At 37.0% G+C, this 11,863-nt stretch overlaps 1 protein-coding gene across 2 annotated transcripts in view; it reads left to right on the forward strand.

Annotated features, from left to right (window-relative positions):
* The window catches only part of COG6 (component of oligomeric golgi complex 6), a 54,552-nt gene extending 45,829 nt beyond the window's left edge, over positions 1-8,723 (forward strand). For both annotated transcript variants that reach the window (XM_056493162.1, XM_056493170.1), the window contains exons 17-19: positions 353-406; positions 2,772-2,851; positions 6,344-8,723. In XM_056493162.1, coding sequence (XP_056349137.1) covers positions 353-406; positions 2,772-2,851; positions 6,344-6,491 — 282 coding nt within the window. In that variant the 3' untranslated portion in view covers positions 6,492-8,723. The remainder of the gene's footprint in view (positions 1-352; positions 407-2,771; positions 2,852-6,343) is intronic.
* Positions 8,724-11,863: the final 3,140 nt, after the last annotated feature.

The raw sequence follows: 11,863 nt of genomic DNA on the forward strand, positions 1-11,863 counted from the left end.
AAATCTGGATTACCAAGGGGATGTAGCCAATCTAAAGTTCAGGTTTTATTCTAGATAATTGTGGAAGACTGTTTTTGGCTTTATTTAATGGTGAAGAAGGAAGGAAAGGATTTGAAAGGATATATTAAGAATTCCATATTCTCAGCTTTTAATTTAAGGGAGCAGTAGAATACAAATGAGCTGTTAACAGCATTTCAATACTGAAATAGTGATAGTTTCCAAAAATTTAGGGTCCTGTGGCAGGACCAAATAAAAATAAACTCCTGAACTGATTGTAGACTTTATTACTTATCTTCTTCTGTATGCTAGTATAATCTTTTTTTATCCCCCTTGTTTGATTATTGATTCTTAGGGTCCTCTTTCAAATTTGTCAAGTATGGATTCCGTGTCCCTGAAGGTTGCAATGGTAAGCATTTATAGCTTTCGTATTATGGTGATGATGCTGTGACATGGTAAAGAATACTGTTAATTATGTGATTAGAAGATATTCATCTGTAGTAGAAGATATTCATCTAATCAGTCCTACTCTTTAAGAATATCTGACTTGCATGTCTGGGAATACTTTCTTCGTTTGTAGTAATTTGACCACTTGAAGTAATAAATACATAAATTATTTCTGACGGGGTAGTAATAGAATACTGTTTTCTAAGCCTTGAGAAGCAGATCTTTACTTACAAGAATGCTGTCCCATGAGTCATCTTAAATTGCTAAAAGCAAATACTTAGCTCTAATTAGTTTTAATCACCAAAGTTTCTTTTTTTGCCTCTATGCTTTGAAATATAGGTTCTGCTATAATTTATAATCTTAGTCCTAAGGCTTTGATTTTATGCAAATAGTTGAGTGCTTTACTCAGAAGTTAGATTCTGCATGTATGTCACAGTTATGGTTTTTTTTAAGTTGAAAGCTACAATATATTTTAAAGCAAATTATCAGCTGATATGTTTTCTTAGAGTGTGCGAGTCTCTATTTTGCATAGCGATAGCAATATCTCAGTTCAGTAGGCAATAATATATAATCTCTCACTCTTCTTGCTTAGCCAAGTTTATTCTAAAAGTTTAACTGTAAAGGCCTGCTCATACAGCAGTGTATGTACACACCCATGGAAAAAAAGGGGATTTTAAAAGGTTTTTTAAAAAACTTGTATGTTGAACACATCCCAGTTATGACAGTGTAATGCATTTTTTTCTGTTCAGGATTTAAACCAGCAATTCCCAAGCTAATTGGGTGAACAGAGTTCTGGCAGAGAGCACTCAATGGTTTACTAAGATCAGCATGCATTCTTATTAAAACTTATGAATTTTGCATTTAAAATATCTTTTATTTATCATGGTCTTGTAGACTAACAACAAATTAAAAGTCTGTAACACTCTTTCCTATAGTAGTACATAATAATTTCCCTTGAATACTTAAGAGAAAAATCCAGCTATTTCATTTTGTTCATTACTTAACATCTGCTTCAGTGAACACACTTTAACGAGAATGGAACCAAGTATGCTGAAATCAAACCCACATAAATCCCATCTATCAACCTAATCTATTGGCTTCTCAGTGTTTAAACCAGGGTTTAAGTTTTCCAGGTCCCAGCCTTTTAAGTTGTTCATACATACTTGCAAATGTGATGATGCTTGTAGAGTCCATACTCCTCTCAGCAAAAGCTCACTTGCTTTCTAAACAAGGACAGAAACCCCCAAAAAATTAATATGTAGGAAATGTGACTTCATTACTCATTTTTGCCTATGCTTTAAATAATGAATGGATGTGGATTTTAGAATCTACCCCCTCAAGAATATTTATTCAGTGAATGAATGAACAGGAAGGTTGCTGTCATTAGATAAACTTACTTAGGGCCTTGTCTTAGTGAGTAATTCCAAGGATAGAGATTATACAGGTTTTTTGAATAATCTGTTCAATGTTTGATTACATTCCTGATGAGAATTTTTCCTCTCACTATCTAGTTAAAATACTTACTAGTGTAATGTATGTTCAATATTCCTTGTGTTTTCACCTGTGAGCAGACCTGGATTCATCTTCTCAGTAGTCACCCATTTGACTGCACAGTCAGAGAATGGTTTAGGTTGGAACAGACTTTAAGGACCATCTTGTTCCAATCTTCCTGCCATGGACCAGGGGTACTTTTCACTAGACCAGGTTGCTCAAAACCCCATCCAGCCTGGCCATGAACACTGCCAGGAATGGGGCAGCCACAGTTTTTCTGATTGACTGTTGAAAACAGGAGGAATGTTTTTTTCTTAGAATCAAAGCACTGCTCTTCTTATCACTATATTCTGTGAGAAAGAGAAGTAGGCTTAGAAGCAGTTCAAGAAGCCTGAAGTGGGTGATTTGCTCTTTGTTTTCCCTAGCTAAGCAGTGACTCCCTGCCAGAAAGTAAAAAGAAATATGCAAAAAGAATCAAGCAACATGTCTAATTTGGGCAGAGTAGATAGTAGATAGCTCTGAAGCTGTCTTGTATTCCCTCTGCATTGAATAGGCTCGGTGTGATCTTCAGTGATATATAAGTACCTGCACCAGCTGCATAGGAGGCTTACATAGATAATTACAGAAGCTGGATTCTCATTATTTGCCCTCCACTTATATTCCTCAGAGTCAGAAACAAAATTTTGGTGGCAGAGGTGCTGAAGTCAATAATTTGTTTTGGACTATTAAGTTCTGTCTTTTAATGTAATCAGAGATGTTTTCAGAAATTGTGGTTTTACCTATTTTCATGTAATAGCAAGGTGTTAATATGATGATCTCGTATTCTTTTCTCACAGGCTCAGTTTGATCGCTATCTGTCTGCTCCAGATAGTCTGTTAATGTCCCAGCTGAATTTCCTACTGAGTGCCACCGTGAGGTAAGTACCTTGCCTCTGAATTTCTGTTATGCCTGAATAGTGATCACAGTGATGAATTTGATTAGGTTTTAGTGAATCATGGTGAGAATTCAAGTTATCAACTGTGATGATATTTGCATTGTCCTTCAGGTCACAATTCAGTTTTGTTCTGAGTCTCCTCTTTTTGAACAAGCAGTGAGGAGTATCTAGTTCTGTAATTTTATGAAGTAGTTACCCTTGATTTAAGGGACACCATCAAGATCAATTGCATTAATCTATTTTGAACATATTCTGATGTGTCAGCAGTTTTTTGTCAACTTGGTTGTGAATTGTTTTAGGACTATTTTGTAAGCTTTCCAAAGACAGGTGAAATATATAATTCTTCAAAATTTCTTTTATCCCCACTGCTTTGTCAGTTCTAGAATTTTCACCTTTGTTGTCTTCTGCTGTAGAATATTGGCATTCTGTCTCATTGAATATTTTGCTGAGATTACTTTTCACCTAATGTATTTTTTTTAGAGATTTCTTCTTTGAAGTATGGAAGTAAGAACTTTGTTATTTATCTTTTACCTTGTTTTTTGAATATAACTGAACCCTAAGGCTAGGGAAAGTGCCACGATTTTCTTTCCAATTAAATGTGAACCACATGAAGACTTTCCGTAGTACTTAAACTCAGAGAATTATATGTTGCACTGATCAAAAACTTTCCTTGACATTATTTTTCACACTTTTGTGAAGAGTGCAGGGAACCAAATATACCAGAAACTGAGACAAGCACTTTTTACATAATGCAGCAGCATTTGGAGTTTCATTACTAGTGCTTGTCTTCAGTGGGATTGTATTACAGCATCCTGCAATGAAAAATGATGTGTCAAGGCAAAAATAATTATTGTTGGGAATTGATTAGAACAGTTTGGTTGGAAGGGACCCACAATGGTCAGCTAATCCAGCTGCCAGGTTCTCATGCTACACTGCTCAGGTTCTCCTCATCCAAAGACTTCAGTGTCACGCCATACAGATGGAGCATGGCTGGGCACAGGGAATGCTAGTGTTTTTCAGCTGGCCTTGAATGTCTCTCTGCCAGATTTACCATTCCCTCAGCTCAGCTGGTAGAGCTGACCCTGTCGTGGGAGAGCAGGGTAGCTTGACCAGTAATGCCATTGAAATATCACAACTTCTGCTTCTCAGTGTCAAGGCATTAAACCTGTATTTTAGCTCTTGATGTATTTTCTTAAATGTAGGTCTATTTAAAAATCATAATAATAAATGTATTTTGAAAGCCTCAGCTTTTCATTGCTAGCACAGAGGCAGTTTTAAGAGGTAGACTCTATGCTATCTTAAAGACTCCGGCACTGTGAAATTACTTGAACTTAATCAATCCTTCTGTCAGATGAACCAAGATAAAGTGATTGTGTAGGCATTCTTAGCCTTATCCCATTGATAAGCTTTTTAAACCTCTCAGCACATTTTGAGCTGAATTCCTATCATCTTGCAGCAGTGGACAGTTGAGAGGTAAGAGGGAAGCTTTGTGTGAGGATGATTGCTACAGCTGCTTCAACTCAGCTAACATGCAGAAATTTATTAAACTGCTATAATTAATGCTGTAGGTCAGGTTCTGCTCAGAACGAAAACAAAGTAAATAAATCAGTTAGCCCATTAGCCTTCAAACAACTAGCTTTAAATGCAAACAATCTGGAATTAAAATACCCATTTACAGAGATGCTTTTGGAATCAGTCTTGATGGTCAATATTTTCAATAGTAAAAAACCCTTGAAAATTCTGAATTTTCTCAACATTCAAGCAAAACATTTAACCAGTGCTGTAACTTTAATCCCTGGCTATAATCATTGAAATTTTTCAATTTTGAAGACATCTTTCCTGAAATCAGATAACCTGTAACCCATGAGGTCTTTGGTTCTCAGATTCAGACCACATGCTTTGGTAAGGGACCAGTGCATTATATACTCATTGGCAATATAATTTTTAAGCTTTGCAACTGTGAAGAACATTCCTTCCAGTATTACCAGTGCATGCTCTTGTCTTTCAAATTCCTTTGCTCATTTAAAAAGCCTTAAACTATGCATTTATATGATGGTTGGTCTTGAAAAGCTCTTTTCATTCGTGTTGGATCACAGAAACTGAATGCTGGAATTACTATTTTTAGCAAGTGCTGCCATTTGTGTTAGTAATAAATGTATCACGTTGTTATGGCAACTGAAATCCTAATGTACTGATTAATGACACTGACATTATTTGATTGAACAACACATGTGATTCTGTTCAGTCCTCTGAATATTTTAACAAACTTTTTTTTATTTATTCATTTGGTGCACTAGATCTCCACTTCATTGTGGGTTCAGTGTGCAATGCCTTCATAAAAGATTGTCATGTTACAGTACCTTGATGATCCCAGGCTAAGGTCAGAGACAGTTGTCTTACCTGAACACCTTGTATGTTTCCCTTATAATAGTGGGTTTAGATTTGCTTTATAAGGACAGTCTTTTTTTCAGGTAATTCTAATAACCTAGTAATACTTGCAGTTGATGCTATATGTAAAAAAACTGGATACTGTGTGTCATTAAAATGCAAGTTTGGTCTTCTGATGTGCTTTCTCATAGCTCCTGTTCCTGTAAAGCCAAAGATTATTGTACCTGATCTTTAAAATTTCTTTAACTTGTCAATTCACAACAGTCTGTGAATTCAGCCCTGATTTTAGTGGATGCAGTTTTGTTGCCTTTGTTTCTCTGCTACATATTACAGCAGGGCTGAATCTGGATTTGTGGTTACCTTGGTTTCCTCAGCTTCTGCTGGAGTTCCCGTTGCATGGGTTTGGCTGTAAAATAGTTGTAACTGCTCCTCCTAATAAAAATTCATCTGCTGCTGTAAGCACCATCACCATGATGATTAAAGTGAACTGATTCAATAGGCAGTGTAAAATAAAATTATTAGATTGTCTTCAAAAACTATTAAACTTTCCAGTTAAATTTAGCCTTGTCTGTGTGCATTGTTATTCATTTATCTCCAGAAAAGTAACAGGACACAGACTTCATAGCATTATTGGTAAAAGGTTGTGTGTTAAATCTCTGACCACTATCACTAGTTTTTGTCTGATTATGGAATTATAATGGAATCTTGCTGTCAAGATAAAGCAAATAGAATATATTTGCTCGTAGATGAAAAAAGTGTGTGTTTCCAAAGGGCAGTGAGAAGCCACTGGAGTTAGAAGGTAGATCACTAAGTTTAACAGTCTTTTAAAAGATAGAAGTGAGTGCAGGTGGGAAACTGAAGTATGCTAATTAAATCCTTTATTAGTTTTTTCTTGATTGTAGAAATAAAGAAGCTCCTGTCTTGGTTATTAGGTCATATATGTGAATTTATCTGTGTACAATACAATGAGAGAAAAAAGCCTTTTAAAAAAATATTAATGTTTAATGTATGTCTTTAATTCCTTTTATGTAATACAGTTATATTCTCTACAATTTTCAAATTATGTTACTTTTGTTTGGTTTTTAGAGAGCAGATAATAAAACAGTCAACAGAACTGGTCTGCAGAGCTTACAGTGAGTTATATGCAGCTGTGATGGATCCTTCAAATGAATACAAGGATCCAGAAACCATCCTACACAGATCTCCTCATCAAGTTCAGGCACTCCTTTCATAGTCTGGCATCCCCCAGATTTATCAGAATCCATAATTCTGTATTTCTTGAGTATTTGCATTGAATTATTTTTCTGCTTTGAATTTGGATGTGTAACTGTATAGTTAAAATATGTAGGAATGCAGTTTTCTTTAATCTGCTTGGCAGAAGTCTAGTCTTTCCTGTGTCTTTGAATACTTTCAATAGGCCAGAAAATAGAATATAGATTGAAATTATTTTAATGTATTTCTCTGATGGAAGTAGACCTTGACAATGTGCAATCTCTTTGAAAAAGGAGAAAAGCTTTTTTCCTTGCTGTACATAATCCTTTCAACTACAGGTTTAACCAGTGTCTCTTATGACCTCACCAATATTTTTATTTGCTCTATTGTCTGTTCTCTCATTCTTTTTCTCAGTCTGCCATCAGTAAACAGTGATAACTGAAATTTTAATACAACTGATACACTTTGAACGACTCATGCATCACTTTTTCAGCTCATAAATCATTTCAGAGTACTTGATGCTCTTTTGCAAATCCTGTTGATTAAATCTTTGAGGCAAAATTTGTGTGGTTTTTTTGGCAATCTATTATCTGGTATTTTCTGTCAGAAAAAGAAATGTTTGAACTACACGCTTGTATATAACCTGGAACTTAATGCTTTAAATTATTTTTATAATTCTGTTTTACTGGAAGGATTTTGGTTTAAAGCAATTGTTTTCAGTAGGAATCCTTGTATCAGTTGAAACTGCTGATCTCCTCAGGATAAGACCAGTATAGGTTAGGAAAGTTGTTTGCACAACAGTATGGCCATTCCTCCCTCACATGTACATGATTTTTTTTTTGTTTTTATGTACAGAAAAAGTCCATCTGCTCTAGTGCCAAGTGTTTACTGAGTTCATAATCCACCAAGAGGTTTTCATGGTTTACATGACTTGGGATTATGTGGGAGAGCTGGGGTGTGTAGATGTCCCAGGCTGATGCATAGAAAGCCATAAGTGAAGCTTTCATTTCTTTCCTCTGGTGCAAGCTGAAGCTTCCCTGTGCAGAAGCCCTGCTAGTACAGAGTAATGATTCAGGGCACTTCTAATTCCAGGAAAAGAGGAAAATAAAGTAGGAAATTTGTTCTCCACTGGGTCTTGTGATAATTATCTGCAAATTCCTTAGACATAATTATTTTTTAGGAAAGTATTGTTAAAGAGAAATCTTTAGGAAATAAAAAGTCAGTAAAATGAATTTGTGACTAGGTTTTTTTGTTCATTTGTTTTTAAAGGATAATTTAAGCAAACTGTTTTGTTGGAAGCATTTAACTTTTTTTCTTCTCTTTGTTACTGTAGAAGTGCCACAGTTATTACAGTCGCCTGAGTTTACTCTCACATTATATGTGGTTTATTTTATGTATATCAAGGGGGAGAGGAGCAGTCATTCATATTGAATAACTTGTTTTACTTTTATTAGTAGTAATAGTCCACATATAAAATACATACTTGGTGGCAGCCAAGTCTGCAGCTTAGTGTATGCTTGCAAAAGAGCAAGACATAAAAAGCAGCAGCAATACATTTTAGCCTCTTGGAAGACTCATTGCACAAAATGCATTCAGTGCACTCAGAAAGCAGCTTCTGTGGTAATACCACAATAAAGCAATAGCTCCTTTTCCAAATGGGAGTAATTTGTTGGTATAGAAAGTGTAAGTGTCCCTGCAGTTCTTGGGCCAGGCAAGATCTTTCTGTAAATATGAATGTTAGATTTATTTTGTTTAAAATCTCTAGACCTGTAAGGCAAAAAATTCTTGAAGCTTAGAAAAGCTGTAATGGAAAATTACCAGGTAAGGCTCTTTATATTGCTCAGATTTTGCATTGCCATAGTATACATTCAGGCGGCTGTTCAATGTTGTTTAATAATGTTAATATTGCTTAATATGCCTGTAATTATTATCTAATATATGGAAATTACATCAACTGTGAAAGGACTATAAATTAGCTTACTCATAAGAGTGAACTTTTTCCTGAAATAACACTCAACCTCAGTCTCTGTAATCAGTAGCTTGCATGAGGATTAGTAAGAAGTTGCTTCCTATCTTTGATTCCATGTAGAGACTTACTCATGATTTTATCTTCTCTTGGTAAAAATGCAAAAGCTATGGAAGTTGTAATTTAGGAAAATTGAAGTCAGTCGCTAATTTTGATCTGTGCAATTAAAGTTAATGACCAATAGTCACAAATAAAAAAGGACATCAATAAAAATATTTGACTTACTGACTCTGTCTTCCATTTTGTTACTTTCTCTTACTTGCCTTCCTGTGAGTAGGAAGGAAAATGTGATAAGATTATGATCTGCCTTTTCCATCTTGGCATTTCTGACCCTTTTATTTTAGCAATTCCCAGGATTTCCACACTAGGAACCTTGAAGCTGCAGTCCCCTGAGTAGCTAGAGGATCCATAAGCATTGCAGTAAATGAAATCATTGTGGGTGTTGTTACCTGGCCCATTTTCAGACCAGTTACTGCAGCTCTGACGTGAGCATCCCATGCTTGAAGAGCATGGCTGGGCTGAGTCAGTCAGCCCTTCTGCTGTTGGTCCTTATCACTTTTCCTGGAGGGACGTGGCTTTTCCTGGAGAGAGTGACTCCCTGCTCTGTGGAAGGTGGGAAAAGAGAGAGGTTTGCACACTGCCCATGTAGGCAGCACTCCCTGGGTGTGACGCCCTGACAGCCCTGCTCTGGGAACAGATGTGTTGTCTGGTACAAAGAGCACTTTCCTGGGAAGTGGGAGAGCTGGGTTCTGGGCCAAAGGAGTTTGGAATCAATATACTCCATCTTCCTGGCGAGCACCCAGCCCTCTGACTGTTGTGTTACAGTATGAGATGGGGCAGGTCTGTTTCTTCTCTTTTGAATTCTGCAGCTGTGCATAAATCTGTGCAAAATACAGGAGGCAGGAGAAAGAACAAGCAAAGAGCAGTTTGGCCCTGAGACCTCTGAGGTCTGAGTCTTCCTCCGTTTGGTACATCAGGACCTTACCTTTGATTCCAATACATTAGTCCCTGAAACAGAGTCAGGTTCCCAGGACTTTTATCAGCCACAGAGTATCCAGTGGGCAGCAAGATACAGAGTTGGGCTTGGGTTGGACCCAAGGTGGTTCATCTCTGCTGGTGGCAATTCCTATGTGTTCACTCCTACATGTACAGTTTCCTCCTTCCTGCTTCATAAATGGGCACACCACTGAGGAAATACAATATACAAGTTGCTTTAATTACAGCAAGCTCAGCCATGGTGATTTTTTGTTTTCTGTTACAGGAAAAGAGAAGCTTGCAGAGGTTTGGAAAGGTGATAATCTGTTTTGCAGCATTTCAGAGTGCTCCTCCCTGTTCTCTAAGATTTATGACTCTAGCCCTGCATTTCATCTGTTAGACTCAGCTGTAATTATTTTTATTAATGTTTTGAAATATGTGTTGAGGGAAAATACTTTCAGAACTGCTAAACTTTTCCACTCGTTTAAAAAACTGTAACTGTTCTTTGATCCCTTTGCTTGGCTTGCTGAGTCACTTTGTGGGCAACCCAGGAGGTGGGACGCTTATAAAATTTTGAAAATTAAACAGAGAGGTCAGACATATTTCCATGAGCAAAACACACCCTCCAGAAAGGAACATGGGTGTGGGTTTATTTGAAATCCACTGCCACCTGCTTCTGAGGGAAAATTTGGGGAAAAGAGACGTTTGCTTATGATGGGGACACCCATCCAAAACAGCCTGGGTAGGGTTAGATACTGCAAATGGATGTTAAATTGATGTTATGTTTGAGAAGTTCAAATGAGTTTTAAAAAAATCATATAACTCAACTCAGATATTGAATTTACTTGTTAAAGATTTCCAGAAGTGCTATATCTTTTCCCTACCAGTCTTAAGAACTTTGCAAACCTTATTTCAAGCCAATTCAGAAACTGCTACACAATTTCTAACCCTTGAATATTTAGAGTAAAATGAGATGCTTTGAGTCAGCCAGTGCATACAAAGCAGTAGTTGAACTCAGAGCAAATGTGTTTCTTGAAAGAATTTCAAAAAATAGGAAATTAATATAATTTGAACTGGAATATTTGTCCTGATGGGTAGGGGAGGCAAGGCAGTTCGTGTGGCAAGGCAGATCTCTCTGATGGTCCACTACACAGTAGGAAATCAGCTTCAGTTTTTCAGAATCAGACTCCTTGGAAATTTTTTAAAGGTGCTCCTGTGCTGTGCTGTGCTGTGCTGTGCTGTGCTGTGCTGTGCTGTGCTGTGCTGTGCTGTGCTGTGCTGTGCTGAGGCAGCCAAGCTGTGATCCAGTGGGAATGTCCGTGCTTGGTGTACGTTGTTACTCAATGCTCAAAAGGTGGGTGAACCTCTTGGCACATAAAGGTCGTTTTCCAATATCCTAACTCTCTCCATCCTTTAGTAAAGAGCCACTTTGTGCAGAGCTGATGCAGGTCTGAAGTAAACACAAGACCTTGCTTCTGGCTTGGACCTTGGCCAACTGTTTATCCAACCGGAGATGGTGCTGGTAGATCTCCAGCAATCTGCAGAATCCTCTGGTGCAAAGCTAAGGAGAGGTAAAGCACAAAGGAGCCCTTTACACCTGAAAATGCACACTTTTGTGCATCATTTTACATATCTTGTGTGCATTAAGGCCTAAATGAGGGTACAACCCCCTCATGCTACAGTTGTCACACTGACTTTGCATACAACGGAAAGGTGAACCACAAAGGCTTTGCTGTTAACAAAAGTTTGTTTTGACTACCTTGCTTTAGCAGTAAGGAAACCTGGATGAAGCAAGGTATGGCTGAAAGGTGTTTGATAGATTACTGCAGAGGGGCTGATGGAAAAGAAAGCATGTTTCATGTTCACACAATGAAGCTTTCACTTGCTGCCTGGTTCAGATGTGGCATTGTCAAATTACAGGAAAATGCCTGGCAGACTGTATCACTGACTATTTTAGGGAGGAAAAAAAATCAGAACACACTATTTATAGAAGCCACACAAATAAGTACTGAGTTCTTATCAGCCAAAGATAACATTAGTTGTGATTTATCAAAGTAATCTTTATTTTATGGAAAATGGATAATAGGGTGTAATTTAATCCTCAGTGAATGTAATGTATATTTCAAAGGGTTCTTTTTTGTCAATAAAACCATTTGTTGTACTTGTTAAACTAATTAGTCTTGTTGCTGTTGCTTCGGACAGGATAAAAGATGTCCATTAATGAAAAAGGGAGGAAAAGATGGGTTTGAAAGTTTGTGAAATATTTTGTACTCATTGCAAGCCAGTTTTCTGATCAAAACAGATTTCACCTCTTGCTGCAAACCTGTGTTAACCGAATTTGCACAGATTATACATTTTTCTTTTTTAATTAAAGAAAATAAAGGATTTCGCCA

This window comes from Oenanthe melanoleuca, chromosome 1 (assembly GCF_029582105.1).
Source record: "Oenanthe melanoleuca isolate GR-GAL-2019-014 chromosome 1, OMel1.0, whole genome shotgun sequence".
Lineage (NCBI taxonomy): Eukaryota > Metazoa > Chordata > Aves > Passeriformes > Muscicapidae > Oenanthe > Oenanthe melanoleuca.